The sequence below is a fragment of the Notolabrus celidotus genome, chromosome 12 (genome assembly GCF_009762535.1).
Source record: "Notolabrus celidotus isolate fNotCel1 chromosome 12, fNotCel1.pri, whole genome shotgun sequence".
Lineage (NCBI taxonomy): Eukaryota > Metazoa > Chordata > Actinopteri > Labriformes > Labridae > Notolabrus > Notolabrus celidotus.
Genome location: NC_048283.1, coordinates 11,000,347 through 11,026,578, shown reverse-complemented (window position 1 = coordinate 11,026,578; position 26,232 = coordinate 11,000,347). Strand labels below are relative to the sequence as shown.

Sequence of the window (26,232 nt, the reverse complement as noted above, 5' to 3'; positions counted from 1 at the left end):
TGAAACAAACTAATCAGATAAGAACTGTCCCTTACGATAATTATATTCTATACTATACAAAGAGCCATCTAAGAATATATGAAATCATAACATTTTATTTCAAATACTGGACTGTACAGTTTGTAGTGTTAAGCTTCAGCGTGAAAAAAGAGAGAGAGAAGTCCTCCATCTAGGAAGATCCTTGGGTCAGGAAGTGCTGAAAGAACTCCTGAGTCTTCCTCTTTTCTGCAAGATCCTGCTTTGTTGGCGACCTCAGGACTAGGGAGGCAAAAATGGTGGCTGTGCAGAAAGACAATGAATTATTTGTAAGCTTTTTTCCTCTTAGATGTGATTCCTTAGTAGTGGCATGTTTAAAAAAAAAAGGGACACAAAATTCAACATTTCAGTTCCAAATAATCAGATTAAGGTGTTATGTTGGGTCCAATTTACTGCCTTACAGACACTGCTTGCTTTAGACCGAGTATTGAAAAGACAATAAGTTCAAACTGTTCATGAGTTATAAACATAGCAGCCTAATAAACAGGATTTTAATTAATTTTCCATTGTTTTATTCATTTGTTTATTCTTCATCACAAAGCAACCACCAATAACACACTCGCTAAGAGCAAATTCTCTCTTTTCTTACCCAAGATGCTGACATCTAACCGATTGCTTGCAGAATTCTTCAATAGCTCACGGAGAAAGGCAGCTAAATAGTTGAACACATTTTGATGGCACTGAGGTAGCATGGAAATAACCTGTAGACAAAATAATTACACTTATATTACAAATGCCAGAGATGCAATTTTTCATCTTTATATATTTTTGAAAGGACTGAGTGATTAACTTTTAACTGTGGGGCATCTCTCACTCACTTTCTCACACAGACTGGCACTGGGACAGCTTTCTAGGCACTGCTGGTAAAAGGAAAAGGGAACCACAGGCTCAGGTAGGGCATCCAGAAAGAGAAGCAGGGCCTCTGCTACTGAGTGGTTACTGCCCGCTGCAGGTCATCACAGAGTCAAGGACATAACTGTACAGCAAAATCTGCATGTTTTTAAATGTAGCTGATAAAAATAAGATTATAATACAATGATACACACATACACAGCATTCATAGGGGCAAATTTACCACAATTGAATTTATGTATTTACTGTCTTAGTATTTCAGCATGAACTAGCAATTCTAGCAGTTCTGATCTGGCAGTGTGTATATCTACATCAGCTGAGCAGTGTGACAGACGTGCAGACACAATGAAGGATACGAAGAGAATCTGGCATGCCAGTGTCAAGGCAATCCCTTATTTCTGCGAATTCACTCCGGAGCCCAGGCTGCTGAAATATGTCTTCCTGCAAATCGAGCGAAACAAATATTAAAGCAATTGTGTGGATTTTTCATTGTGCACTGCTCTGTGACAACCCTGTTGACAAAGCAGTACACCTCATCTCTTTCACACCCGATCCAAAACAACTAATTGTATCAATCTTCCCTGTCAAATGCAGACCTCACACCGAGGCAGTGTGGAAAATGTATAGATACAAACAGTTTACCAGACCTTCTCCTGATTGCCTTTTTTTTTCTTTTTAGATGAAAAGTAGGCACACATATTAATTTCAATTTGTTTCATGACCCACTTACAGTAGTACAGTAGTAACTTCAAAACTATTTTTAAAAATCACAGGATATACATTTTAAAACATGGAAACTGAAGAACTAAACAGCAGAACAGTGTTGATAGGTATTACTGTGTAATAACGCTCATATTAAAGTCTTCAGCAACACATTTCCTGACCTGTTTGATTGCATTGCGGAACAAGTGATCCACCATCATCCACAGTTCTTTAGGAATGTCTAGAGGCTTTTCAGTTTTTGCTGCGTTCCCATCTCCTGACATCTCCATCTGTGTAGACATAAAAAGAGCAAAAACATGCAGTCACAATTAAGTCTGGAGAATACTCTACTGTGGTTAGTAAGATGATCCCTAACATAGCAGAGATCATTTGAAGAAGCTGTCACTACTCTGCACATTTGAGCCCTCACCAGTTCACGGAGGGTTTCTTGCGGCATGTCCTGGATGGGCTCTCTCAACTGACACAGTGATTGGATGGAAGTGCCGTAGCAGCTGGACTGGTAGTTTCCTGCCACAGAGATGAAGTAGTCTTTGCCGCGCTCCAAGTGCAGCACCAATATGTCTTCTATCTGCTCCTTTCCAGAGTTAAGATCCGGCGCTGTTGAGCGGTTCACAAAAACCTCAAGCTCAATTTCCACAGAACCTCCTGGATGTGGAGAGAGTTACACAAACAAAGTTAAGGAGGTGGCTAGACTGTCACAAATCATGAAGTGATGTCTCCAGCTCCAGAAAGTTGTTTATTTGTGCCAGGGTCACACCTGACTTACTCGGATGGTACTGTTTGAGGATTTGAGAAGCTAAGACATCTCTAATCTGTGCTGAAATTGTATCCCCCCCCCTTTTTACATAAAAGTCATGAAGATCCAGCGTCCTCGCTCATGGTACATCTTTATACTTAATCTGTCACTCCCAGATGAAAGCCTGTGTGTGCTACTCACCCTGAGCGATAAAGCCTTTTGGGGGGTTGGCTGTAAGCCAAGGCTTGCAGTATGTGGGCTCATTCGGCTTCTGGATAAACTCAAACTGACATGGGACCTGCCCGTCATTGAAGAGGCTCAGTGTCTCTGCCTGGTGCTGCATGTATTTCACATCCTTAAAGTGGAGCTGAGAGAAGAGGGAAGGTTTCATGAGGCTCATTAGACTCAAAATCAAAGATAAATACAGTTTCATTAATGGTGCTTTACATATTGAATTTAAAGGAACAGTACCAGAGGAATATTAATCACTCCATGTTTTCAGAGAGTTTTTAAAGCTCCTGTTTGATAGGAACTGAATGTGAAAGGAACCCTTACCTCTTGCTTGGACACGGTTACTGATGGAATACACTCGTTCTCCATTTTATCTATATTGCGGACGATCTCTTCAAAGGTCTTCTTGTAGTCCTCAGCATTTACTCTCTTGATCTGTATGAAGAGACAACAAATATGTCAATTCAGCATAGACATCATGCCTTTTGCTAAATAGGAGCCAAAGTTCAATTTAAATGTTTTTGTTCTCTTCCCGCAATTACTTTTTAAAAGTTTGCATGACTTCATAAAGCCTTACTCTGTGGTTTTGACATTAAAAACCTCCAACAAACTGAACATATTAAAGTTGACAGAGTCTGTTTACCCCTGTGACCAGCATTGAACTGACTGGTTTATGGTCACTGGTCTTCAGAGCCATGTGACTCTGATAGTGCTGCTGCTTGATGTTCTTCCCTCTCCACAGGATACGGTCACACCACGCAGGCACCCGACATTTCTCACTGAAAGCAGGAAAAATGACGTTGATTCCCAAATATGTGAATCATATCTTTTGACACATACAAAGTAATCAACAGAGGAAAGAAAATACACCTGTTTATATTGTATCAGACAATGACTCATCAAAATGTATATGATAAATGCAAGAAAACTGTAATAGAAGGAAGATGACAAACATCAGTTATGTAAACATGGGTGTCTGTTTACTTATATTAATGTACTATTTATGAATCTATTTTTTTTATATGACCCCCTTGATGTATTTGACGCGCTATATTTCACTCATGCACCTGTATTAATATTATAGCGACCACAAAGAGCCAAAAGCCGCTGAGAGGCTGACATGGGGCCTAGTTAATTGTTGGATGTGCTTAAAGCAAAAATCACTAATGCACAAAAAAGTAAGATTAACCTTTTATTAACGAAAAAGGACAATCAACTCATGATAAAGTGCACAAAAGAGAATAGCGAAAAATAAGCAAAAAATAAGCGGTCAACAAAAAGTACAGAGACCCAGCTCACCCCCTCTCTCTACCTCCAAACAAAAGAAAAGAGGTGGCCGAAATGAAGTGAATATCCCCGCCCCTAACACATGACCCAAAAATAACCTAATTAACTGACCCCACAATAAACCATACCGTAAACAAGCAACAACAATAACACCACAAAAAATATACGAACAATAACCTACCCAAACCTCAAAATTAAGATACAGTAAACACTTGAATCCTGTATGGCTCCTGCAAATATCTTGGTTAGAATTATATCAACAGAATCAGTACCTTTAGATGTAGAAGAACTTACAATATATATGTATGTATATTTTATCTCCTTTTAATTTGTATTTATTTATTTATTTTAGTATCACTATTATTTTTTGTCATTTTTATATACAAGTATATATTTTTCAATTTAAGTTAAACATAAATCGTTTTAAAATACATAAAAATATGTTTAGTATTAGACCTGTCTTGAAAAAAAAGAAAACTCTGAAAAATGAAGGGATGTGTTGAACAGATATAGATAAGTGAGATTAGAAGTATCTTAAAGAACAAACATTTCTGAAACAACAGAAGCAGTCTTAATTCTTCCTTGAAATACACCTACCTAAACAATGAAAATAGTATCAATAGCATTAAAGATAATATCCAAACTAAAAGTATGTCATTCTGCTTCACAATGAAGCAGATATATGACAAAGTTACCTTGTATCCCACATGTCAGAGCCTGTGTCGTACTTGTAGGTGGGCTGAAACTCAATCCCTCCCTCCACAAAGCCAACAAACACAGCCTCCTCATCGATCTGCCTCTTCAGCTGCAGACAGAGTGGAGATGGTTGGCATCACTCAGAAACAAGATTGATGACTAAAGACTGTTTATATAGCAGGAAAAAAGGACACGTCTGATATCACCTGATCATAACTGTGCAGTGTTTCAAATTCCTTCTTGCTGATGAGCTCCTTCACATGGTCCACTTCAAGATCACTGATCCTGTAGTTGAGGTCCCCGATCCACAAAATCACACTGAGGAAGCACAGAGGAAGAAAGGGAGAAACATGAAGATGAATGGAGTGTAGATACGACTATGATCAAATACTGAAGCAGTTTGAAATAGGGTAATAATTAGCAATATATGTTTCGGGTACAACATAGCGCGTTAATCCTAAACACAAATCCAAACAAATCTGGATTTTAAACAAACATTGGGAGCAAAAAAACGATTTATTTTTACATTCTTTAGGATTGACAACTCTCAACCAGCCAATGATTTGCTGGTAAATGACTTTGAAACAAACAATGACACTGTAACACTAATATTCCACAGGTTACATACTCGTGCTTCATGATAGTGAGTGGAGGCTGCGTAGGGTCAAGCTGGCGAAACTGGAGACGGCTGCAAATGTCCCTGTAGTCCTGATTACGTCTCTCATATTCCTCGATGTGGGCAGCAAGGTGAGAGTTGACCACGCAGATATCAGAGTTGTGAAAGCGAAAACGGATAGCCACAGCACCTTTGTTCCCCTGTGAATCAATGAGTGATTGAAAGAGAGAGGGAGACAAGAATGAAGTCAGAACAACATAAGCAGCACAACTAAAAGTCCTAAATATGCTCTTTTGCTTGACAGTAATCCAATATTATGCAAGCACTTTAATTCCCTGCATACTCTGTTGGTGTGCTTCATGAACCAGTCTCCCTTCAGTGCAGGAAAAAGATGGAGCAGCCTTACAAAAGCCCCCCACTGGTCACCAGCCAGGCATCTGCTCTGTGCTGCAGGGACTGCTAAGTAAGCAAGGCCACAAACGAGACAGGAATAACTTATTCTGCTTCAGAGCAGAAGGAATAAAGTTGGAGCTGCTGGAGGAAGTGATTCATGGATGAATGTGCTCTAAAGTGAAGCGCTATCCAAAGGAGGGACAAATCAAGCATTTTAATTTTCATCATTACAACAAAGCCTTGGAGCGTATTTTCTCATTTCTAATCGCCTGACGTCTTAAAATGATCAAAACATCATCATCGTCAGAGCCCAAATGATCTTGTTTCTTCTGTTACTGTGTTTTGATAATCAAACATTAATTTGTTACGTTCCATGTGACATCAGCTCTTCCTGCTTGTGTGTCAAAGATAACGTACTAAAACATCAATGAAGGGAAGTAGTAAAATATTTTTCTTGTGGTGTGTGATCAAAAAGATGACTTGCCCTGTTGACACACAGAGAGCAGCTTGTTTAAAGCTCAGGTGCCAATTATTTCTCCTCTGATCTCAGTTTGAGAGGATCATCAATGCATTTTTTCCATCACCAATGTCTGACCGTCTCTCAGGTTCCCTCCATTAAAACAATCAAGGATAGGGTGTTCACTCTAAGTCATGTTGTTATCCACGCATTGCTCTTTGTGCAAGGACACAACTACAAAATTAACACAACACGCCACACTGGAATTCATCCAGATACAAACTCACGGCCCAACCCTTATTTGTGCATGATCTTTATGATCAGTCCTCACCATCCTCCCCATGATGCCAGTGCCCACAGTCTCAGCCTCCACATCAGAGACAAACTCTGCATGCTCCTTCTTCACGTAGAAAATCAGCATGATGCCAACCAGACGCACCAACTTCACCTGTAGAAGAGGATGATTGGGTTAACAAATGTCTGGCAGGAAAAGAAAAACTAGTTAACCAAAGTTAGGGAACATGCCAGATATATCTATTTGATATCAATGCAAATGTGTAACAATGTAGCCATAATGAAACATTTTAACAGACTGTCGGTGTTGTATTAAGGAAAACAGAGGCTGAATATATGCCTGAATAAGAAGCTGTTGTGCAAATGGGCGAGCAAAATATCCTGACAAGCCTTTCTGTCAGTCCTACAAGAACTTTCATTTAAATATAGGGATAAAAACTTTTTGTTTCTCAGTTTGCTGAGCTACACAGCGTCAGTTACAGATCAGCCGAGTGTGCTTTAGTCAGCACCAACGGCGGATGAAGAAGTGGCGCGTCATAATACTGACTCCTTGAATAACATACATCTTTTAATCCTTTGGAAGACTTAAAGAAAACAGCTCAGACATGAAAAAGGAGAAGCTGCTGAGCTGGAGTCAGCATTCTGAGAAAAGGGAAGTCAATGAAAGCAAATAAGGGGGAGAGAAAGATATAAAAATATGAGGCCCAGCTATGTTCATGGAATATGAGATATTTGGAGATATATAGTCTGTTTGATGAGATGATTCTGTTTATTGATCAATGTAATGAGAGAATAGAATGTTCACTACACAATTACATTTTCACTTACACTCTGAAACATGACTTGTTGCTAAGTTTTAAACACTAAATCATATGGATGTTTAATTTAATCAGTTAAAATAAATAGGATGTAAACCTAAATGTCTGCAGACACTGCAGACAGCCTCGTCAGTGTGGCTTCTGTCCAGCAATCCAGCAATCCAGCGGTCTCCCTGTGTTTATGTTGCTATTCTGCATCCTCCCAACAGAGCTCAGGTGCTGTGGGATTGTGGGAAATGTGCTAATTCTGGATTGCATATATTCTCCAATATTTTTCTGTCTGCATTATTCAAATGTGTTTCTGTTTATCAATGCAAAAAGGCAACAACAAAAGCCTGATATTGGGATTATATCGGCAATCAATCGATCGACCAGCTCTCAAATTATTGACATCCGTTGAAAATCTGTTGAGTGTAGTACGCTGCATGAATGAGTCCTCAAAACAACAGAATAGGTAATAGGCTTCAGGATAGATACTTGAAAAATGTTATTGGATAAAGGACAAACATGGACAAGTATGTGGCTGGGTGATGTCTCGGTGCAGTGTGTATGAAGCTCAACATCAGCTTCTTTTCTTGGGATTGTAGTTCAGCTCAAGAAATCATTAAAACAATATTTAAAAAACTCCCTCTCTGCTTCTGTTGGTTGTTTTTTTTTCAGGAAAACTAGGACATGGCTATCTTCTGGGTTGGTCTACAAAACACAGCATACCCCCTCCTGTACTTTCTAATAGTCTGCAATAAGACTGACAGTCCAAATATCAATTTGTGCTTAAAAACTATAATCAAACATGATGAAAAGGTTGAGGACAAAAAGGACTTCCTTACTAAGGCATACTTGGCATCTGGATGCAAGGACTCAGACACAGCCTTAGTCCACTCCAGCTCTTTCGGGGTGTCATTGAAGAAGAAAGCCTCTTTGCTGAGGTCGAGCTCCTGGAAACTACGAGGAAGGAAGAAAAAATGAAAGAGTTTAACTCACATGTTCAAGCTTTACTCTGGACTTTCGTGGAATTGTAAAAACTTTTAGCAAACTAAAATGCGGGCTGGATTAGTGAACACACAGAGCTCAGTCTGTGGGTTGGCTTGTTTTCTTACTTAAATCAGAATCAATGTTGAAAACACTGGGAAAAGGTTTGGTCTTCCAGCATAATGAGACTAGACAGAGAGTGGTGAGGTGAATGTGACTTACCCCACACAGTAGATGTCAGGGGGGTTTAGAGTGCAGCCCAGCCATGGGCGGAGGCTTTCCTTCGGCGTCTGTCCGTTCACATTGTATGTACCAAGAAAGATGCTGGAACAGAACGAGGATAATGAGGAGTGTGCACAGAGGAGAGAAATACTAGCCTTAAGTTCTCCACCCTGCCTTTGAGGATTTACAATTCAGTTTGTGATGCATTATGGAGCACCACGATGAAACAGTGAGAAATGGTGGAGGAGTTTCAGATAAGAAATTAGCGATGACCCTTTTTCTCTGACCTCCGTGCAGCAGCTGCTCTACTCCTGTGCAGCAGCAGGAGCTCTTCACTTTGTGCTGACTTGCTTGCTGAGTAGAAAGATGCTGAAGCTGTCTTACAACTAAATCTTGGACTGCTACTTTCTTAAGCCCCCCCCCCCCCCCCCCCCCCCCCCCCCTTTCTTGTTCAGTTATCCATCTGTTTCTGATTTTTAATTTTGTTTTGTTTTCTACCCTTACTTATTTTATTAATTTTACTGTGTTGATTTGATTTGATTTTTAAGTATTTTATTTATAATTCTGCCTCTTATAATTTTACCATTGCTGTTGTTTTCTGTCTCTCTGTTATTCTGTGAAGCACTTTGGGCAGCATGTTTTTATGTATGAAAGGTGCTATATAAATAAAGTTGAGTTGAGTTGATTTCTATTATATGGTAGGAAATCAGAGAACCCAGGAAAACCAGTAAGAACAGGTGATATTATTATAATCATTGTTTTAACATGTATTTATCTTGTTTAGTTTTCCATTTATTTCCGGTAATTATCTGATCCTTTTAACTTTAACTGATTTTTAATTTGGTTTATACCCTTACTTATTTTATTATTTTACTGTATTGATTTATTTAAATTGTTTTAATTTAAAGTATGATTATGTATTTTATTATTTTTACCCATTTCTGTTGTTTTCTGTCTCTCTGTTCTTTTTTGAAGCACTTTGAGCTGCATGCTTACTTGCATGAAAAGAATGGACAGCTTTGGTGTCAGTGCATCTTGGCTTCTCAATAGTTTCTCATTACAAACTAGAATGATTATCTTTCCTTGTCTCTTTCTTTCTGTCACAAGGCTGTTTTGGTTCAACTTGACATATTTCAGCCTCAATCTTCCTTCCCCTTTATCATGGGTGTGCATAACCAAGGCACACATCCACCAGCAGGAGGCATTGTGGTTCATGATACTGACTACATTTTTTCAACCATCAAGCAACAAAAAACTCTAATGAACGTTTTAAGATGATGACAGCGATATAAAGTCTCTTCTATAATAATCATTGATCTGAAGAGATGAGGCACAGCATGGTGCTTCTGCAGGTCTGTGCATAATCTTGATGGTGTCTGAGATAGTGGTGCTCAATTTAGCAAAGTGCTAAGCACACAGAAATACAAACCCACAGACGTTGAGTCATTCTTTTTATATAACACTTCTACAAACCAAACAGTTCACAGACACACTGTAGGCTCAGACTGTCTTCCTGAAAAAATGTCTTTCCCACAAAGTGTTAGATGTTCTATATTCTTAACTGGGCTGCAGAGACAAAACGTTGGAGGAAATGTCCTCATTCGCCATCTAAATTTGAAGCTAGAGAGGTTTTTTGCAAAGTAGGACGCAGTGAAATGAGGCTCAAAAGGGTTTGGGTAATGTCATATTTTGATATAAGTTAAATAATGCATTTTCTTGATTCTAAAAATTCCAATAAATTGATTCAGAATGAGCAAAATGAACAGCCAAGGATGGTAAATCAAGTCACTGTAACAGTATTTCAAGCACCTATAGCGCATCACACATTAATGATATCACAAACAGGAAGTTCAACATCCAGGTGCCACCAAAATTCTGCCAATGTAACAAATCAGAAATAAGTCACAACAAACACGCAAGAGTCAAATACCTGAAATCCTCCAAGTAAGTGTAGAGGTCCTCATTCTTCAGCAGCTCACACTTGATGAGGTTGTCTCGCAGTCCGAACTGTGGCATGGCCAATATCTGAGCTTTGTTAGACGGGGTGTGGCTAGAAGAGCGCACCATGTCATCCCGGTCCTCTCGGCTGAAGTTGCCTTGACTGCGTGCCAGGAGAGAAGAAATAACACGCGTTGGTGAGATGAGACAGACTAAGATAGAAGCAGCCAAGCCGCTTTTGTCACGCTGGTGTGAATACAGAGGAAAAACCAGGAGCGTGTTGGAGAAGTTTTCTATTTGTGTATCAGTGTGAAGTTGCCAGAATCCATTTGGGATGCTCAGACATTGCTGTATGAATCCATAAAGCGGCTAAAAGCTAATAATAAGGTTATGGCGTTTCACTTGGCTCCAGAATAACAGCCTAATGTACAGCAGTTCATCACCACAGTGACAACAGGAACCATGGCTATGCAGGGCTTGATTTCCATGCTGTCAATATGGAGTGAGACCGAAGGGAGAGGGAGAAATGTAATATGGCTTGAGAATGTAATCATCCAGAATAAGCTGTAACTAAACTCCATGTCAGAGTTTAGGCTGCATTTCAAGAGAGGCAGCGGTGGCTTCCAGGTCAAACAACTGAATACATTTGTATATCAAATCATCACTTTGCTGCTTCCAGATTTGCATCCGGCATGTAATATAAAACTGGCTCACAAAAGAACACAATTAGCCTTAACCTTCATTTCATTGTTTGGGTTGGGTTTAGTGTTATCTTGAAAACAGCTACTTATCACTCCAGTAAAAATAAGGTAACGATTAAAGTTACCTTGTGATGTTTTTGACCATAAAGCCCCATGAAGTAATGTTTTTTGTGAATGCATTTGTTCATATGTTGTCAGAAATATGCGAAAAACATTCCTTCAAATAGTCTCACACCATTTTCCTCTCATAGCATGCATGCACTGAAAACACACAACAATCCACCAACAACACCACAAAATAGGAAGACACCTGGCAGGTAATAAAAGGGTGCTTTGCGATATCTGATTTCCATACTATCAATGTTCATGAGAAAGATCTAGTGTGTAAATGTCCATGCATGTCAAATTAAGCATGCTGAATATATCATACTTCCTCAATACATTTGCCACTTTTTAACCATTCCAACCCACAATCGTTTGCACATATAAGAGGTGATACGTCGTCTAAGCTAAAGAGAGCACTTTTATTCAATTCTCAGGCCTGAAACCGGCTTTTTAAATGTTTGCAAAACTTGGTACCAGAAATTTTATGCAAATCTCTCACCCAGCAAAATAGCATCTGACACACCCAGGACACAACTAGTGGCAATTGTTAAATTGGACACTGTAAGACCTCCCTGGGGCAGTCAGTTTTTCCTATAAAAGGCGCTTATACATTTTTAATAATTGCTATATGCTCTTGTTTACTTTACACTGTTTTGCACTATCTACTTTGCTGCTGTAACACTTTAAATTTCCCCGTAGTGGAATGAATAAAGGAATATCTTATCTTATCACATGTGGAACACACTGCCAACAGAAATAAAACACAAGATATAAAGATTTTTAACAAGAATGTTAAAGCATGGTTAAAACAAAATCAGAGATGTGAGCATTTTTAAGTCTTCCATAATGATCTTTAATAGTTTGTTGTAATTGTATGTAACCATGATGTAAATAATCACCCTCTGGTCTTCTTTTATTTTTTCCACAAATGTTATTGTATACATGTTATTTTACATAATCTTGATCTCTTCCTATCTTCCTCTATCTTACTAAAAGCCTAATAAGAGACAGGAGTTGGAAACTAGCATTAGCTAAAATCTCCAAAGTATCAGCTACTATAGCTGTTTGTAACAGGCGGATGTTGTACTATGTAATCTGCATTGTCCCTTTTAAACAAACTATATAAATAAAATAAAATAAATTGCAACAGAAGTATAAGCAGTGAAAGTTCAAAGCGACGTCCTGATTGTCTGCTTATAGCATGCAGAGAACATAAATACAACAAGTGCAGCAGTAGAACTGAAAACATATTACAAAACAGCATTTAAAAATACATGTTTTCTCTCAGCAGTGTATCAGCGTTGGATTCACCTGCACTTCCTGTTGTGAGACAAGACAACTAACCACGAGCGTTTGTTTTGGGATTATGTCTTCAGTTTTTAGCCCCACACAGCGCTGCATAACGGACTTGGTGTTATGTGTATAGCTCTACGGACTATAGCAGGCTGTGTGGGTAAACCACGGGTTGCTATCACACGCAATCACTAGCTGAAACAGAGAAAATAAACACAGACACAGTGAGGGCAACAGACGAAAAGTTGAAGCACCATGTGATGCGAAGTAGCCGATCTTCATTGTGCATACAGGTACCGAATAAACCTACTGATCGCCTTCAGTTTAGCATACAGATCAAATATGGGAGGATCACATGCTCACAGAGCAGCAGGGGGGAGATCAGGTTGGATCAACTGTGATCTGCTACAGTTTTAAAAAGCTTCCACATGCAAAATCATAAAAAGGGTCTTACCTCTCTGTGCTGGGATGTGCTTTGGACTTCTGCGCCACGCTATTGGAAGCTTTCTCCTTCTCCGTGCTCCCCTTTTTGTCCGATGTTTTATCTGTTTGGGAAAAGAAAACGGGAAAAGGGAGAACAGGAAAGTGTCAATATCAGTCACTAGGGTTAACGGGGACATTGTAAAAAAGATCTGGAACCATGTCTGACATCACTGCCTGCACTTCAAATCACCGACACATATCTTGTTTAAAGGTTGCTAGTTAACAATCTGCTTCATTGTGTCCTGCTACTAGGCAATATCTGATATCTGACTCTAATCAGCGCCAAACTAACCTATTCAACCCAAGGCAAATTATGACAAAGACAGAGGGCAACCAGGCGCAGTAACACCTGTCAATTATCAAAGTTGTTTCTTTGTTGTCATGGTCGATCAGCCATGGCCGTGTTTTGCAGCTGGTTACAGTTACTGCATCCTAAGTAGCTGGATTTAATGGGTGAGTGTGAAGTATGAGACAGCATGGCCCCTGTCTCCTGCAGCTTGGCAGGCAACACAGCTGGCTCCTGTGAAAAGGGAGAGCCAGACTCTATGAGCAGGAAATTAAACTCTTCAAAGTTATAGCAGGAATCAGGATACATTATGAAGAGTGCAGCAAACCGACAGTGCTTAATGTCCCATTAGATTTTCTATTTCCTACAAGACAACAAAGCTTTTATTTACATGACCTCTGCTTTACAATGTGACTTCAGCTTTGTTTGCCACTTGCATTGTAATCACAATCCATGATGCACTCATCTGTGGTGCAACCAAAGGCTGAGCTACATCGACACAGGCAGGCCTAAACATTGATATTACCAAATCTGGAACCAATAAGATTATACAACAGTTTCCAAAACAAGATCACATAGGAAAGAAAATAAAAGAGAGGTTATAACCCGGTGAGGGAAAAGGGATTGGGAACAATCCTAACTCCAGTTTAAATCAGTCCGGATTAAACTGACAAAGCAATGCAAAACCAGACAGCACAGTTCCTGTTGTGCACTAGATTTTTCACAGCCATGTCTCACACAGCGCTCACACCTGAGTCAGTTATTGAAAATAGTTGCTGTTATCAATGTTGGAATGAATCAGTATCTATTTGCCTCTTGGTTTCACAAATGAAATCTCTCATCACTCCAACTTCACTAAGAAAGTCTGCATAACTTGTCTCGCAACCTTTTCAGAAAAGGTCAAAATATCTGTTTCACTTTGTAAAAATAGAACAAGGAGAATTAAAAGGGGTAAAGCTATGCAACATTGACATCAATTAACATTTATATTAACTGCTGAGAGGTTCAATTGACATTTCATTTCAAAATGACTGTTTCTGATGTTTAACAAATGGGTCAGAAGATGGCTCTCTGTTTGTCAGAGGAAACCACCAGCAAACTGTGAAATGCTTCTGTGTGCATGAGTGCAAAGAGAGAAAACTCTACATGCAACTGTCAAATTGACTCAAGAGTTTCACAATGTAACCTTCTTCTAATGGCTTTTACAGGGAGCTACAACGTATCAGGGAGAAGCAGAACAACAGCAATTGTTGAATGTTGAATAGTCTCTCAAAAATGAAGTGACTGTCAAAAAAACAACACAAGTCAAAACACTTGTGGAGGCTTAAAGTTAATTGTTTTAATGGTAGGTGTTTACTGAGAATGAAAGACTGTGTCTTGAGTCTCAGATTAACAATTAAGTAAACACACCAGCTTGCGATGACATTTAATAAACTGGTTACAGTTTACTGCTGTTTGCACCCAGCTTCAGACAGATTTGCCACATTGCTTGTATTATAAGCTACCAAAGAAAAATCTCACTTCCATCATGTTCTTCATCATGCATTCGTGACTTCATTATGTAAACCTAACCAACACTGCATCTGTTTTTAGAACTAGGACCTAAATGAGGCCCAGACCACATGGGGATACTGTGTGTATTATTAATACAGCATATTCTACATTCCAACACATGCTTTAGTTTTCCTAACTAGCTAATGAGCTTAACTGGCTTGCAACCACGGTGAAGGAAGTTGCACAAAGTCTCACTGTCTGCAGTTACACACGACTGTATCCAGTGGTGGACAAAGTACACAGATCATTACTTTAGTCAAAGTATAGATACTCCAGGTCAAATATTACTACAATACAAGTGAAAGTTGCTCTGTCAGATTATTACTTGAGTTACTGAAGTACTTGCTTTTAAAAATACTTAAGTATTCAAAGTACCTCTTAAAAAATCTTAAAACATTGTATTTTCACAAAGCATGAGTGCAGTCAAGAATACATAGAAGTACATTCACTTACATTATGTTTATCTAGAAAACATTACTTGGAATCTCTAAAAACTATACCATTCGATAAAAACAGCAACTTAGTTTGAAATGTTCATCTGGAATGAAACAAATGATACGTAGCTCAACACGCTTTCTCAGGTTGGACTGAGAATTTTTGTATGTTCGGGCCGAATGGGAATATAGGGAGAACACTTCAAACGATTCGTATCATTCTTCATTTCAAAAATCTCTAACACAGGATGAAGATATGGCCATGGGTGCTCAGGTAGAGAGTTAAAGACGTCATTACCACCGCTACATGAACTGCCTGATCTGAGTGAAATCTGCTCTGTGTTTGCTCTATGTTGAGATGCATGATACATGTAGGCAAAACCATTGAGACAAACAGAACTACACAAACACATTTTACTGTCTTAGGGATCGGATTTCAGAAAACAGAAGGAAATTCATGAGCTGCAAAAGTAGTGAGTAACTAGAACACTGATAGAAATGTAGTGGAGTAAAAAGTAACAAGTTCCCCCCAAAAAAGAATACTCAACTAAAGTAGAGATACTCAAAAAATGTACTTAAGTACAGTACTCAAGTAAATCTACTCTGTCACTGTCCACCACTGACTATCTCTCTTTATCTGGGGTTGATCTCAAGTCAGCACATGTGCCAAGATGTTCTATCAGGATTAAATAGGACTGAATTAAAACAGTCACTGCTTCTGCACAAAGGTTAACATTGCATAACTTCCCTTCATGATATCAAGCTGTAGATAATAAAACTGCATATAAACCGTTAATATTATTTTCTTTCCCCTGCCTGTAGAATGATAAACCTCTATAAAAGACGAGGGTGGTTAGGCAGTTAATTACAGAGAGATTTCTCTGAACACACTAAGAAGCTTTAATCTTCGGACGCAAGAAAGTTCACAGAGGACTGATTTCAAGCTAGCAGGCTAAGTAGGCTAAAAGGGAAAGTATCTAATGTGGGGAAACAGCCAGAAATAAAACAAAGGGTTGCTTCAATCGCAAGACAATGGCAGTGACTTCATAAATGACACAGTTTTTTTAGTGAAACTCGCTCAACCACAGCAGGTGTGTGATTTTCTGGCAGAAAGCGACCGTTAACATCTTAAGCAGTGTTTAGCCCAGACTGACGTAAGCCCGTTAGAAGTGGATCAGACGTCTGTGGGCGAACATTTGATATTCAGACAGGAAATTTTTTTTTAAATTGCATTCAAATAATCTTTCTGTCCGACGAACACCGGCCTTCTAAAGCTACAATTAGCTTTTAAAGTAGGAGCACCAACAACCTGCTAGCATTAGCTTGAAAGCTAGCTAATAACACACTGAGGCTAGAGTATATGTCAACGGCTGAAGCCACGGCGCTCCCTTTCACCACCACCTCGAAAATCAACCAATCTTTGAATATTCTACATACCAGAGTCTCTCATCACCCTAGACATTTCCCTGCACCGCTCCCACGCATTCTGTGCAGAAGAAGTGCAATGTCCAGTCCAGAGTCAGACCTGCCCATGCTAAACGCTGTAGTAGGAGGAGTTTACCTTTCTGTGCTGCCAGTAGAGCTGCAGACAGGAGGAGGCTGAACACACAACTTTACGATGCAGAAAATGCAACCGGAAATGCTTCATCACATCAGTATTCAATCAGGAAATAACGCTCACTGGGATCAAGAGGAAATATGTGTGTAAAAAGATTTGTCACTGGAAAGGATAAGGCAAGCAGCGTCCATTATAGCTCATTTACACACTAAGTCAGGGGCGTCAAACTCATTTTAGTTCAGGGGGCCACATACAAGTTGATCTGAAGTGGGCTGGACCAGTAAAATCACAACATACTAACCAGAGGTGTCAAAAGTATCCACATTCATTACTCAAGTAGAAGTATAGATACTAGGGTTTAAAAAGACTTCTGTAGAAGTTGAAGTATCAGCTCCAGCTTTTTACACAAGTAAAAGTGTAAAAGTACTGGTTTCAAAACTACTTACAGTATCAAAGTAAAAGTAATGTAAGGAGAAAAAATGCCATTAAGGACAAAAGCTTAGGCTGCGTCACAGGGGCCTATAGTGCACTACCCCACCTTCCCCCAAAAAACTATTTTTTCTAAAGACAATAATGACTATATGTTATATCAATATGTTAATGTTGAAATATTTGGGTTGCACCTGTTTCTGCTGCATTTGCATACAATGCAAATAAATTAAAGAATCATACTGAGCATTAACGTGTTTCATGGAGTGGAAGATAACGAGGCTATTTTTAAAAAGTAAGGAGGAGGAAGTACAGATAATTACGTGAAAATGTAATGAGTAGAAGTAAAGAGTCGGCTGAAAAATAATTACTATCTAAAGAATAGATACCCAAAATTTCTACTTAACTAAGGTAACAAAGTATTTGCACTTTGTTACTTGACACCTCTGATAATAACCTTTAAATAACGACAACTCTACATTTTTCCCTTTGTTTTAGTGCAAAAAAGTACATTCAATGAACTACCTTTCTACAAAAACAGTTGTTGCATTTTTTGCCATGATGAGTCTCATAGTGGGACGAATTTTTTACTCTTTAAGCCCTGAAACCTGCTGCCAACACACCAAACACACAGGTTACCCATTCACCCGACACAGAGTGTAATGTTAACTGCAAAAGAACAGATAGATTATAATAATGAAGAAGGTAAAGTTGATTATTTTGGACCCCTCAGTTCCAGCATGAACAGTTTGCTTGCTGGACAGTGTTGTATGCAGGGGTGTAGTGCTAGTGTTAGTAGTTAGTGGATCATCTTATAGTGCTCCAAAAAGTCTTCATGAATCTCAACCGGATTATGTAAACAGCAAGTAAAAAAAGCGCTTTTCAGGTGCGCTCCATCAGCACTATGATTTTATGCGACCCCCAGAGGACAAATCTGAAATAGCAGATACTTTTTTTAAAAATTGCAGTTAATGTCTTCTCTGTAATATTTTCACTTTGTAAAGTCATTTCACTGGCCGACCCGGTTTTGGCCCGCGGGCCGCATGTTTGACACCCCTGCACTAAGTAAACAACATTTGTGATAGTGATTTTTTGTTGTTGTTGTGATATGATATGCATCAAACATTGCATGTTAGTCTTTCTATGCGTTCATATAAAATACTTCATTATATATATATCTATATATATATATATATATATATATATATATATATATATATATATATATATATATATACAAAAATCTTTTTTGCATGCACGCATCATTATCATGGCTCTCAAATGCTATGAAAAAGCATACGTTTGCATGAAATCTGTATGAAATAGGCCATAAAAATGGGCAAATTACACAGTTTATGGGCCTATAACATGCATACAAATTGTACATTTAACAGCATCATTCCATACACAATCTTGCTGCCTACTCTGTGCATGACCAAAAGGCGACTTAATAATACGGAACCTTTAGGATCCTTGGTTTTGGGTTCTGTGATATGTTTGTTTCCTGACTTCTTATTCTGCACCAAGACCCCCCACAGTCCAAGATAAAAAAAAAGGTTATACTTCTGTCCTACACCAGATTAACGAAGTCTGTGCCACATGTAAAATAAATATATACAATATATACATATAATTCCAATGACTAGATGTCTATTTTGTTTGAATTCTCCCTAACAAAACAAAGTTACCATATTTACTTACTGTCTTTCCTTGCAGTCATTTGGATTTCCATAACAGGATAAGCACTGGTGTCTTTAATAATGTAAACAAACACTGCTCCAATTATTTCTGCCACCTACTGCTATGCTTGCTGCTGACTGTCATACCTAACTGCCCCACTTATATTGAGGAAGCCATGATCAGTGCTTCTGTTCAGCTATGATGTGACACCTCCAACTGTCTACCTGAGAGTTGTAAGTAAATTTGTTACGATCACACAGGCTGGGCCAACTGCATTTGAAGGAAGTAATACTTGCAAAACTGCTCCATTTTGTTACACAACTCTTTGAAGTAGATGTCTATCAGTGTGTGTGTGTGTGTGTGTGAGGCTATCTTTGCAAGGAAAGAACAAACACCAAAGTGATAACACACAGCATCGCTTGTATTGCACTGCATGAACCAATTCCAATTCAGTCAGCTTTATGGACGAGACGCTGACTGGAAATGTTTACACACAGAAATAAAATGACAAACCTGTTTTCCGGTGCTGGTTGAGTTTGGTGATTGTGTTGCCGAGGGGAGCAAAAGTTTGTTTGACAACTCCCTGGCCTCTGGTGGCTTTGTGGTACTTGCTGATCCATTCAAATTTGTGTGGCTCGTTGGGAGACTTACAAACATCTGAAGAAAGAAAGACAGACAGAGATTATTATTGTCTGATATTGTCAAAATGTTAAGTTATGATACCTTGTAAAAGCATTTCAACGCAACAGCTGTTGGTTCCTTGCTGGCATTGAGGTACTGTAACGATACCCTGAGTTAATAAGACCACCTTTATGCTTTGTATTGGACAGCTTTAAATGTGACAAGTTTCACATGCTAAAGCGCTTTAAATATAGATCTCACATGTCTGCTTACCTTTACCCTTTTTCACAGTCTTCTTTTTAACAGCAGGTGCCACTTCTTTTAATCTCTCCATCACCGGTCAAAAGCATTTGTGGCTCATCTTAGAGTACCACAAAAAAATGTATACACAACGTATCAGTCTTCATCTGTGCTCACATGGGGTTTCCCATGTGAAAACAAAGTAAGCCAGTAGCGAAAATGACGTATTCCTAACACAGCTGAAAGTCCATAAACCTGGCACTGGCCGGCTCCATTCAGAAGAACAGGATGAAGCAAGTAAAGTAGAGTCCAAGTGAAATATTTAAGAGGAGCTAACTTGTTCTTTTTTAACCCGTTCTCATGTTGTTTCTTTACTAATTCTTCCTGTGACACAGACTAACTCAAAGCGTAGATCCAAACTCCACCCGTTCTCTCTGTCCCTCCCTTTTTCTTGGCAGCTGTGTCATGCTCAGCCATGATTGACAAATGAAGTGAACCGACCAGTGTGTAAGTTCCAAAATGTATTTGACTTCTGAACCACATCAACAAAGAGCTTCACAAACCCACTTGTCATTTTATTTCTACTTTTCAAATATGTTTCCATAATATCAAAATCTGCTTCAGTTTGAATCATAATGTAACCTGGAGGCAACTTAAGACTGGCTGAGCAGGTTTCCTCCAAACAAAGGGCAGAAGATTTTTGGTTGTTCACACATGTGTTCCCTCAGAGGAAAAGGAAATGCAAACATGTGAACTAATAAACCTAGACAGAAGTGTGTTAAAGGTGAGTTGCTACTTTACTTTTAGTCTCTAGAGTGTTACTTTTAGTTTATCAGTTCAATGCAACACATTTATTTAAAAAAAAAAAAAGCTCTTCCCTCCCAAAATATTTCAAACACTTTTCTGCAAGGTTGCAAGAATCCTCAAATAAAAGCAATTGACAGCTGGGTGTCATGTCTCTGTGGGCTGACCTACCACTCCACGCTCTGTTGACCTCACTGAGGAAGAGCCGGGACTGGGATCCAAAAGGAAGTCTGAGCTCCAGCTGCTCTTCCTGATAGCTGACTCTTACCCGGGTGTCACCACCTAGAGTAAGGTTGAAAACACAGGAAAAGAGTGCTCAGTTTTATCTGGTAAATATAGTTCTGCTTTATAGTGCAACTGGACTCTGATTAGAAAGAGGGCAACTAACCGACAACCGCAAGCTCCTCTGGTGAAGAAACTACAAAGAAAGCAGCATGAGAAATGTGTTAAGGCACTTCAGAGACATCTGAGCCATGACGTTTTATCAATGGAAACTATATCTAACTTACAATCTGGGCTTTTAACTGTCAGTCTGTTTGCATTCATGTATAACAAAAGAAAACAGCTCACCCTCCACAACAGAAAACTCAAGAGAGATGGGTACAACATCCTCCAGTGACACATCATCAGCAGTAATGGCCATCCTCCGATGGTTGTAAATAAAGATTCTAGGACATATCAAAAGAGGGATCTTAAAAATTAGTTTTCATATTATAAGGCATATGCGTAACTGGTAACAATAAAACAACATCTGCTGTGTCATTCTGGTTCCTGTGCAGGCAAGTTGATGCAACTTTGTGGCCACTTTCAAGGTCAGTAATGTTGGTTATGTTGCTCTGCCCGGTTTTCATAATGCTGTCACTCACTGACCTCTTAGAAAATTTGAACACACAATACGACTAATTAAATACACTTACGCATGTTCTTTTGTGCACTCCACCAATCCCAGCAGCCTGCTCTCTGAAAAGTCATCAAAGAGGACATCACATTGGACAGCATGTTTATGGTGAAGTTAAGGATTAAATGGTTCCTTTATTGGCATCTTTTTTTATTTCACCAGGAAATATAACCTTCCTCTAATCCAAACTGTTGTTCTGGGTGGTATGGGGAACTTGGTTATGTTAGTTTCCAGTAGCTTGATGTAGCTAGGAATCTCAGATACAACTAGCTACATACTTTCCCGCCATTTTTACTAAACCCACTTCATGTTACAAGAATATTGCAGGATATTATTCTACTGAAGGTATTTGACATTAGGTTACAAATGAATGCCTAACACACTTTGCAAAAACATAACTTACTTTAAAAAAATTAAAAAAAGTTTAAAAAAACATATTTTTTTCTATCACTAGCTTTAGGTATTATCAATCAATTGAAGTTGGGTCGAAGTCAAAATGACATTACTAATCAGAGGTATCTTAAAAATGAACCTTTATTAAAATTCTATATTAAAAAGACATTTGTTTTTTGGAAATTCATAAAAATGGAGATAGCCTATCTGTTTTTGCAAATGAGCTCTATATATTTTTAAGAACTTCACATCTAAAATATTGAAGATGATGCACCTCAACTCCATGAAATATTAAAATACTGTTTATATGTTTAGTTAAAAATAACAAGTTACTTTCTATATCAAGAATTACAGTAGCCTAACTAAATATTTAATGGTAGATTTTACTATTGCTTGTGAGAATAATCTATAACCTCCACCACGGCCTCTCAGGAACGAAGTTGCCATCTTGTGGATGAAAGCTCTTCCTACAATGCTCTGCCATATTTTTTTGGAAGTCACACCCGAACAAACCAGTGCACTCAACTACTGCTGAAACTAGAACTGGGAATGGAGCGGCTGGTTTGAAATGACAGCCTAATTGAGGTTACACTACATATTTATAGAGTAGCTATCCAAGCACGTGGCAAAACCTTAATCTACAAGCCAATCTCAAGACTTCGATGTTCTCCGCTGTCACGTCAGATCAACTTGGTTTGAAGCAGACAGTCCGTCGTTTGAGGAGGTGTTGATCCATGAAGTAACGCACAAAGGTTTCAAAGGATACTATGAGGCAGTTTTCTTCTCTTTCCAAAGTTTCTTGAATTGCGACGGATTGATCCATAGCAAAGACAGCTCGTTAGAAGCTGCTTAGTGTGACAACTTCAGCTCTTCACACGAAAGTACCCGGAGGAGTTTCCGTCCCAGCGCACTTATTCCTCTCTCAGGTAAAAGCCAAATGTACAGCAGGAGCAGAGACGTTCAAGCAGACCCGTGTAATCCGACATTTTATTCCCTTTGGATCCAGATGTGTTTTTCTTCTTCTTCTTCCTCCGCTGCTGGCCCGACCCAGTCTGCCACGCACTGATTCACCAGCGCTGCGTGCAGCCGGAGTGACGTCACGGCTGGGCTGTCATCATCAGCTCGGTTTGGTTGGATTAGGCCTCAGGACAGGGATCCAAAGAGGATTAGCTCCGACAATAGAGTGTATCCTCCTTACTAATTACTCAAAGTTCGATCAACGCTTTCAAGGAGGATTGATCAACCATGAATTCAGGTGGTTTGTGAAAGGGGGGTGGGGGACATCTTTATTGGTTACTTTTGCTCAGTGGTGGACAAAGTACACAGCTTTATTACTCAAGTCAAAGTATAGATACTCCACGTCAAATATTACCCCAGTACAAGTGAAAGTTGCTCTGTCAAATTATTACTTTAGTTAAATTACTGAAGTACTTCCTTTCAAAAATACTTGAGGATTCAGAGTACTTCTTAAAAAATCATCAACATTGTATTTTCACAAAGCATAAGTGCAGTCAAGAATACATAGGAGCACATTCTGTTACATCATGTTTATCTAGAAACCATTAATTGAAATCTCTAAAAAATATACCATGGAATAAAAACAGCAACTAAGACACTCCAAGCACAGACAACTTAGTTTGAAATGTTCATCTGGAATGAAACAAATGTAGCTCAACACGATTTCTCAGGTTGGACAGTGAATGTTTGTATGTTTGATCAGAGTGGAAAACAGGGAGAACATTTCAAAAGATATGTATCATTCGTCATTTCAAAAACCTCTAACACGGGCTGAAGATATGGCCATGGGTGCTCAGGTGGAGAATTATAGCCAACATTACCACCTCTAAATGAACTGCCTGATCTGATTGAAATTTGAGACACAAGATATACAGTTATTTCTAAACCACTGAGACAAACAGAACTACACAAACACATTTTACTGTCTTAGGTATCAGATTTCAGAAATATTTTAATCTAGCTTTTAATTTGGAGTAGTTTATTTTAGCCCTGGACTGCATTATTATTATTATTTGTATTATTATTTGTATTATTTGTATTATTTTAATCATTATTATCTAAACCATTGTTTTAACATGTATTTATTTATCTTATTTATTTCTTGTGTTCTTCTGATCTTGTTAACTCTACATTATTTTTAACTTCTTTCCACTCATACTTATTTTATTAATTTTTCTGTGTTGATTTTCTTTTCTTTTTTAAGTATTTATTTTTTTAATCATGCCTTTTATAATTTTACCATTGCTGTTGTTTTCTGACTGTCTGTTACTCTGTGAAGCACTTTGGGCTACATGTTTTTATGTATGAAAGGTGCTATATAAATAAAGTTGAGTTAAGTTGAGTTGAGAAAAGAGAAGGAAATTCATGAGCTGACTTCAAAGCAAAAGTAGTGAGTAACTAGAGCATTGATGGAAATGTAGGGAAGTAAAAGTAATACGTTTCCCCAAAAAAGAATACTCAAGTAAAGTACTGATACTCAAAAAATGTACTTAAGTACAGTACTAAAGTAAATTTACTTTGTTACTGTCCACCACGGATCCTTACTAATTACTCAAAGTTCGATCGACGCTTTCGAAGAGGATTGATCAACCATGAATACAGGTGGTTTGTGAAAGGGGGGTGGGGGACATCTTTATTGGTTACTTTTGCTGAGCTTGTAAAAGTCGTGCATTCCTGTGTCAATCCTGTTGTGTGCTACAGTCAACTTTTTAAATTTCTACAGACTAAAATAGAGGAACAATTTTTTAGAGGAAGAGATATTTTCGCCTGAACCTAACTTTGCCCTAGTTTTTGCATCAACCTAAAGAGCTCTGAAGCCCAACTGAACTATGTGAACTGATTTAAAATAGCTGGAGTCACCTGATCAGTGCTGGATTTATGAAGTCAAACTTGATAAAGAGATTTAGGAGTGTAAAAGAATTCCAACAACAATGTTTTATTTGAGAGTTCTTTGAAAAAACATGCAAAACCCAAAATATTTTTGAGGAAGTATGAGCCTGACTTTTTGTGTCAGCGATGTTTTGAACATCTGATGATGACTAATAACTCATAGAGCATTTTTAATCATAATTTATTAAATTACTGACACATAGTAAGTGTTACGGCTGTATGTTTTGTTCTGTGTCCCTCCCCCTCTATCACCTTCTCTGCAGGAGCCTCTTGATTGAGGCAACGAGGTTCACCTGGCTGTGGGCCTTAAAGTTTGCAGTTGAGTTGAGGACTGCTGTCTGGCTGCCTCTCCTTCAGGGGATTTGTGTTTGTGTTTTTGTTGTGTGCTGTTACAGTATAGTTTATCTTTGTTGAATTGTTTAACCCGTTTGTGGTTTTACATTAAATCCCTTTTGTCATACATTAAAAGGTGTTTTGTGGTTTATATGGATTCAAGTGTTGGATTATTGTTAGCCCAAGAGGGCCGGGGCGTAACAAATGGGGGCTCGTCAGGGATCGAACAACCATGACGTGGGTGAAGGTCATTTGAAGTTTTGTTAGTCGTGACCATCTAAGCTTGAGTTTTGGTACCCTTCTGTTTTTGTTAGTACACTATTAGTTTTTGTTGCTTGCTTTGTTTCATTTGAAGAAAGTACTTTAGCTTCTGATTTTGAGCACCCTAATAAGTAAGTCACCGGGCAGGTAGAGCCTGCCACTTTATTATTTGGCCATTCTTTTTTTTTGGTAGTAAACCCGAGGAGGGGGCACACTTCACAGGGAACTAGTCCCTAACTTACTCCTACTAAAACTCCAGTGGTAACCCTTTTTAATGTGATATCTGTGTACATCTGTGTTCAAGTTGGGTTACAAAAAGTTATTTTAGGAACTATCATAATAATGTTAAAATAGTCTGTCAAACAAAAGTAAAGCTACATAAATCAATCAGCCAAATATTCTTCTCCAATAAGTCAAAATACCTGTTTTTAATATTTCCATGCCGATTTACTGACTGATGAACACATTTTGTTACTGATCTTAATGGAGCTATTTTAAAACCCTTTGGCCAGAAAGGAGCCTTTGATGGGTCTCTAAAATAGCTTTCCAGCATTGTGTCTAAAAATGTGATGAAGCATGTACTTTATGACTGAAGTTAGGAAGCTGAAGGTTTGAGGAAAGTGCCCCCCCCCCCCCCCCCCCCCCCTCAAAAAAAAAGCAATCAACAAGACCACACATTTCAAAAAGAAATAATACCACCACCATAAGATTCTAGTCCCCTTTAAAGTTAAAACCTTTTGTAATGTTCCCTTTAGAATGATAACTGGTTTGAAAAACCATGACTTGGTTTTTGACTCAATCAATACACAACCCATGACACCCATTATTTATTAGATGTACTTCAATAAAAGACAAAATCATTATATTCAAACACAGAACTAGATTAACTTGCAACAAATCTGATTTCATCCAACATTTACAAGACCCCATATTCATTAAAATATATACTTTATAAACCACACAATATAGACTTACATCCAACTC

At 38.5% G+C, this 26,232-nt stretch overlaps 1 protein-coding gene and 1 long non-coding RNA gene across 4 annotated transcripts; one reads left to right on the top strand and one right to left on the bottom strand.

The window, feature by feature from the left end:
• Positions 1 to 77: 77 nt before the first annotated feature.
• Positions 78 to 22,788, bottom strand: inpp5b (inositol polyphosphate-5-phosphatase B). Of its 3 annotated transcripts, XM_034698002.1 has the most exons (23): positions 22,514 to 22,788; positions 21,374 to 21,453; positions 21,027 to 21,124; positions 20,845 to 20,874; positions 20,628 to 20,738; positions 19,305 to 19,448; positions 12,822 to 12,912; positions 10,261 to 10,431; positions 8,331 to 8,432; positions 7,967 to 8,081; positions 6,359 to 6,475; positions 5,190 to 5,377; positions 4,768 to 4,879; positions 4,561 to 4,670; positions 3,222 to 3,357; positions 2,903 to 3,013; positions 2,549 to 2,714; positions 2,021 to 2,256; positions 1,773 to 1,880; positions 1,245 to 1,329; positions 855 to 982; positions 626 to 737; positions 78 to 279 (listed from the first exon to the last, which is right to left on the bottom strand). In XM_034698002.1, exons 1-23 carry the CDS (start codon positions 22,568 to 22,570, stop codon positions 170 to 172), a joined length of 2,718 nt encoding a protein of 905 aa, XP_034553893.1. In that variant the 5' UTR covers positions 22,571 to 22,788; the 3' UTR covers positions 78 to 169. The 3 variants fall into 3 exon arrangements, with proteins under 3 accessions (XP_034553893.1, XP_034553894.1, XP_034553895.1); XM_034698003.1 differs by lacking the exons at positions 20,628 to 20,738; positions 20,845 to 20,874; positions 21,027 to 21,124; positions 21,374 to 21,453; positions 22,514 to 22,788 and adding an exon at positions 19,686 to 19,959; XM_034698004.1 differs by lacking the exons at positions 19,305 to 19,448; positions 20,628 to 20,738; positions 20,845 to 20,874; ... (1 more) ...; positions 21,374 to 21,453; positions 22,514 to 22,788 and adding an exon at positions 16,562 to 16,720.
• LOC117822994 lies at positions 22,286 to 25,122 on the top strand. The gene is made up of 2 exons (XR_004633293.1): positions 22,286 to 23,002; positions 24,918 to 25,122. It is a non-coding gene; the product is annotated as an uncharacterized LOC117822994 (long non-coding RNA).
• Positions 25,123 to 26,232: the final 1,110 nt, after the last annotated feature.